This window comes from Gaeumannomyces tritici (genome assembly GCF_000145635.1).
Source record: "Gaeumannomyces tritici R3-111a-1 unplaced genomic scaffold supercont2.181, whole genome shotgun sequence".
In the NCBI taxonomy this organism is placed as follows: Eukaryota; Fungi; Ascomycota; class Sordariomycetes; order Magnaporthales; family Magnaporthaceae; genus Gaeumannomyces; species Gaeumannomyces tritici.
In genome coordinates this window covers 1-5,434 of record NW_008804725.1, presented here as the reverse complement: position 1 = coordinate 5,434, position 5,434 = coordinate 1, and the positions used below count along the sequence as shown (strand labels likewise).

The window sequence follows — 5,434 nt, the reverse complement described above, 5'->3', positions numbered from 1 at the left end:
GAAAGGGAAAAAGAGCCATGAATAAAAACATATGTGCCTCCGTCCCCCTTGATTATTCACAGTTGACCACAGGATCCCCCTGCCTCGTGATTCCTCTCCAAAAGAGTTTCCCGCCCTGGCAGCCAGTGACAAAGCGTCGGTACTGCTGCCCTCTCGACATATAATGATGGGTGCTGAGCTCAACGGGCATGTCGAGACATGAGAGAGTGCGAAGATCAGTACAAGACGAATCCAAGAAGATACTGGACAAGTCGCACGCCCTCCCGGCGCGGTTAGAAGTCGGCGCTCATAAGATTAAGCCGCGCCAGGCGCAGGATTTACTGCAGCACCCTCGCCGCCCTCCATACCGTTGAGCCTATCGTCTTCGCCGTCGCCCGCATCCGCTGCCTCCTCGCCGACGGGGTCCTCGGGTATGATGCCGTTCTGACGCTCCCAGACCTCGCGCCGGATGCGGTCGTCGCGGGCCTTGCGCGCCCGCTCCACCTCCTCGAAGCCGCCCGACTTCTTGAGCTTGCCCTCGCCCACGAACTCGGTGAGCTCTTCGGTGAGAGGGTTGCCCTTGCGCGACTCGAGCTCGCGCTGCCGCATCTTCTCGGCCCGCTCGATGGCCTCGAGCCGGTTCTCGTGGTTTGGCCGCAGCGCCCGCACCTCGCCCAGGACCCCCTCCTTTGCCGTGCTCGGGTCCACGGCCGTGTTGCTGACAATGTTCTCCAGCCCTCGCGAGAACTGCCTCGAGAGGAGGTTTACGCCCGGAACCGGCGGGCCTGCCGTGGCGTCGGCTCCGCTGTCCTTCATCTGCTCCTTTGTGGCCTGCTCCACAAGCCCAAACGTCTCTGACGCCTTCTCGAGGTCGTCCTGAAGATCTATCACCAGGTCCTCCATGATGCGCAGCTCCTCGCGGCCTTGGCACACGTCCTCGAGCTCCTTCTCCCAGATCTTGGTCCAGAGTGGCTTCTCGCGCTTCATGTACTCGGCCATCTTGCGCAGCTCCTGCGTTAGTCCCTGGATGTCCCGGCCCACCGTCTCCAGCTGTCTCGGCAGCGGCCGCACACCCCGGTGCACAACGTCCTTGCGCAAGTCCTCCACCATGTCCTGGAGGTCGTCCACCTTGCCCACCAACCGGTCCGAGTCGGTGCTGAGCTGCTTGCGCCCCTTGATCACATACGCCTGTCCGCCGCCGCCCTCCGTGTCTGGCACCGATGCCTTGGCTGCTGCGACCTTGACGTTGTTAGCTTTGGCCCGCAGCGTTGCCATAGAGCCCTCCATGTCCGACTGGAAAGTCGAGTATGTTTGCCGAATCACGGCCAGGTCGCGACGCAGGTTGCGCAGCTCCGTCAGCTGGCTCGAGTTGGCCTTGCCGCGCGGCACAGCCGCAGCTGTCGTTGCCGACGACCGTGGCGAGTGGTCGGCTGGCGGGGTCATGGGTGCCTGTAGTGGCGCGCTAGCAATCCGCGCTATCTCCTTGGCTGCCTCCTGCTGTCGGTCCGACACCCGGGCAAGCGCGGTTGAGTGGTCGTCTACGTTCTGCTTGACCTCACGGACCATTTGCTTGAGGGAGCCGAGCCCCTCGTCTATGTGCCGCTTGACCTCGTCCAGCGGCTCAACATTGAGCGCAAGCACCGTCCGGTCCTTGATGTCGGCGAGGTCCTCCAACTCGTGCCTCACACCCGAGACAGGATCCTGAATGTATATCTCGGGGAGGTCCACGCCATTGTGCTGCGTGTTCCATGAGAACTTGTCTATGAATGCAAGCTGCAGTCGCCCAATCGAGAGCTCGCTGTGCCCTTCTGCCAGCACGAATTTCTTGACCTTGGACTTGTATTGCAGGAATAGAGTCAACTCCTTATTGCTGGGTGTTGGTGACGGCTGTACCGCCGAGAATGACTGCTTCTTCTTTTCTGGCGTGGATGGCTTTTCGGAAACGGGAGGAGCAGATGGCAAGGCCACTTCAGGCTTCTCGTTCTGCGGCATCAGCTCCTCGTCCTCGCGCACCCCGCCGACTAGGAAGTCGTCCGACGGGGGCCCGTTAAGCGTTGCGCTGGTTTCGGGGTATGCTTTATCCGTCAATTGGTAGCCTATGCGCTTCGCCTCCACATCCGACTCCTCCGAGACCCGGCTCGGAACGCGAGCGGGCGACGAGTCCCCTGCTAATGCGCGGCTTTGGCTAGGCGCGTTGCGGTTGTGGCGGGCGTCTGCCCTGCCCTGCACCGCGCGCATCGACTCCCTGATGTCGCCGCGGCCCCTATTCGGGATGGGCCCCATCTGGGGCATCATGGGGACGCTGTTGACGCCATTGCCGAGGTGCTTGGATATCTGGTAGGCAGAGTATCTCCGCGAAGCCCTGCGTTCTAGGTCCCCACCCCTCTGTAGTGCTGCAAGTGCGCTCTGCTGCTTGGGCGGCGGAGGCGGCGGAGGGAAATTATTGGCCTCGGTCTCGTCCGGGATTGGCGGCGGCACAGGTATGGTCTCGTCCCCAGGATATGGAGGGAGGATGGGGATGCTTTGCATCGTGTTGCTCGACAGCGACGACTGATCAGAAGTGCCAGAGCTGCGGGACTGGGACGGGTCACGCTGGCTTGGGGGGCGACGGCTCGGCGAGGATGTCGATTTGGATGGCGAGGGAGCGGACTGCGACGGTGGGTGCTGCTCGGGTCGATATCCATTCTCAATGCCTTCGGATAACATGCTGCTCAAGCCCGTCCCGTTGCTCCCCGTTGTGCTCGTGCTGGTAACACGGCTCACGCCGGCTCCCTCTGCTTGTCCCGGCTGGCCGTTTTCCCTGTCGCGCGGCTGACGCTGGCGTAGTTTCTGCTGCTTCCGCTTGAGACCGTGTAGGAGGTTGATTATGATGTCGCGAATCTTGGGCAAATAGTTCTCGAGGCTCTCGACGCTGGCCTCCTGGCTCAGCGTCGCCTCAAGGATGCTACGCAGCTTCTCGGGAACGTTGCCGAGGTCGCTAGTGTCAACGTTAATAGCAGTGAAGGCGCGGCAGGCCATGTTGAACTCGTAGCCTAGGCGCACGTAGACGTCCGACACCTGCGTATCGGTCGCCTGGCCGCGGGACCATTGCGTCAATGTCTCTAGCAGGGACTTGGTGGCCACGAGAAGGTGCGTGACGCTCTTTTCTATTTGTGACAGAGGCATTGCGGAGCCGCCAGATGACTGTTGGGCAGACGTGGGTATTGTCAGCGATTGTTTGCTGCAGGCGTTGATGCGCCACACCTCCTTTGCTAGCTGTGACAACAGGCACATTGTCTTGTGGGGGGACACAATTTCATGAAGCCCGTGGCGGGGCGTGCCAGCCAGCAGAGGACGTTAGAAGGCGTAGGCATGAGGGGGGTTTGTGAAACCAGCCATTACAGGCTAGTTGGTGTATCAAGACAGCACCAAAACAATCAACTCGAATTCCAAACACCTACGTTTGTCCGCCTGGCGCCACCACTGACGCTTCCTGACGATGTAGGGGGCGCCGAGCCGACGGCTCTTTCTCCGCCTCCGCTGCTGCCCGTCGACCGGTTGGACGCTGTCGAGTTGCGAGGCTGGACGGGGCCGGCCATGCCGATGGCTGGCGACACGGAGCGCGCGGGGATGGTGGGCGGCGGGCCGGGGTCGGCACCGGGCGAGCGTCGCTGCATCGAACGCATGGACGGCCCTGGAGCCTGCATGGTCTCGGTCTGCGTCGCTTCGGTGCCCTAACTAGGCGTGTGTGGGTGTGTCGTCGGGAGGAGGAGGGCGGGCAGGGCAGGCGGCTGACAGAGCACCGAGGTGGGACGAGATGGCTTGGTGAGTGGGAGAAAGCAGCCGTTTGGGGCTGGGCAAATCGCATCCGCCGTCGCGAGTCGCCTGCTCGTCGTTAGCGGCTTGACGGCGTCGGGTGATGGAAGATGGCGTCGGTCGGGGGCCGTTAAGCTTTGTTTGCGCTCGACGCGACACCGAGAGTCAGCAGCGACGGCAGAATTGCAACGGCTCCCCGTCTCTGTTGCTGTGTGCGTTGGGAGCTTGAAAGTTGAAAGCACGACGTCGCTGGCGTTGAGGGTGGCGGAAACAATTGCGTTGGGCCTTGTGATTTACCGATCGAGGCAAGAAAAACAAAAACAATCCCGAGCGCTGGGCGGGCGGCAGTCACAGACGCTGAAGTGAGCAGGCCAGACTGGTATAGAATCGAACAGGTCGAACACTAGGACGAGAGGGAAAAAAAAAGGCAAGGTTGTCGCCGGCGAGTGGTGCAGTCTGGTGTGCAGTGTGCCGTGTGCAGTGTGCAGTGCGCAGAGCCCGTGGCGTGCTGGATCCCTGTGCTGCCACGAGCAAATCGCAAACAGAGAGGAAGCGTCGGAGTTTGCCGGCGCCCTGGAAGCCTCTGATTCTAGTGGCCAGCGCAGTGAAGGCCCAACCGCCTGGTCGATACTCCGCGCTTGCCTGCGCTGCTGCTGTTGTTGGGCACAGCTGGGTGTGGCCCCAGTGGCCCCGTGCACCTCCTCAGCGCCTGCAGTGGTGCCAAGCGCGCACGTCCCACCCAATCCGGACCCGCCCGCGTGACCGCAAATGGACTGTCTCCATGTATAATAGCTCGTGATTGGCTGCCTTGAACATGTAGCCATGATCCAGCCACAGCGCCTTGCCAGACACGTGCAGAGTGTGGCTGGGGCTGGCTTGACACCACCCCGCCCTTCCAGCCTCTTCTTGCGCATCCATGGGTTAGAACCTGTGCCATCCAATCACGCAGTCGCCTCGCCTGCATGACGGTTCCATCGCGCGTCAAGGTGAAACTCGCGCGGTAACTCCCTCACTGGATCCAGCCGATTCTCGATTCTTGTGTCGTCCGTCCGATCGACACAGATCTTGCGCTTCACCTCGAACCCGTCGAGGTTTGTTTGACTCGGCAAGCGGCCCGGGTCTGGCCGGTCCCCACCACCCAAGAAAGGGCCTTCCATCTGTCTGTCTCGCCCCAAGGCTGGAACGCCAATTACCTATCATGGCTGCTCACTACACGATATATCGTCATATGGGTTCATCAGCCATTTCATTTTCGTGACATGGATATTCCATTGCTTCTCTTCCCCTCCATCGCTCCTCTCCGGTCACCGACGGGTTTGCATCCCAGTCCTATATCGTGGTCTGATATACCAATTTCTTTTTTCTTGCGCTGTTGCCTCTGTTCCACCGTCAGTTTGTGGAACTGTTTATACCCGCCTCACACGGCCCCCGGCCCGCTATGTTCCAGGCCAGGTTGTGCCCGAGCCCTCTGTCTCTTGATATGTGGACTCACTACTGCGGCCTTACGGTAGCACTGTCTCCCGAAAAAAGTCTGGACCGCAATTTATTCCCCACCACCACAAAAAAAGGAGCTCATTCAATCTGCAATTATTTTATTTACCCTCTGCATTTATAAAAGCGAAAAACGTTATTGTGGCTATAAGTAATGCTTTTTGCATAA

The 5,434-nt window shown here is 60.5% G+C and overlaps 2 protein-coding genes across 2 annotated transcripts; both read right to left on the bottom strand.

Annotated features, from left to right (window-relative positions):
• Positions 1–294: 294 nt before the first annotated feature.
• GGTG_14215 (bud site selection protein 6) lies at positions 295–3,665 on the bottom strand (the record flags this gene model as incomplete). Its single annotated transcript, XM_009232142.1, has 2 exons — positions 295–3,162; positions 3,420–3,665. The coding sequence occupies 2 exons, from the start codon at positions 3,663–3,665 to the stop codon at positions 295–297; spliced, it is 3,114 nt and encodes a 1,037-aa protein (XP_009230406.1).
• Positions 3,666–3,696: 31 nt separating this feature from the next.
• GGTG_14214 (hypothetical protein) lies at positions 3,697–4,931 on the bottom strand (the record flags this gene model as incomplete). Its single annotated transcript, XM_009232141.1, has 3 exons — positions 3,697–3,909; positions 4,131–4,483; positions 4,742–4,931. The coding sequence occupies 3 exons, from the start codon at positions 4,929–4,931 to the stop codon at positions 3,697–3,699; spliced, it is 756 nt and encodes a 251-aa protein (XP_009230405.1).
• Between the last annotated feature and the right edge of the window lie 503 nt (positions 4,932–5,434).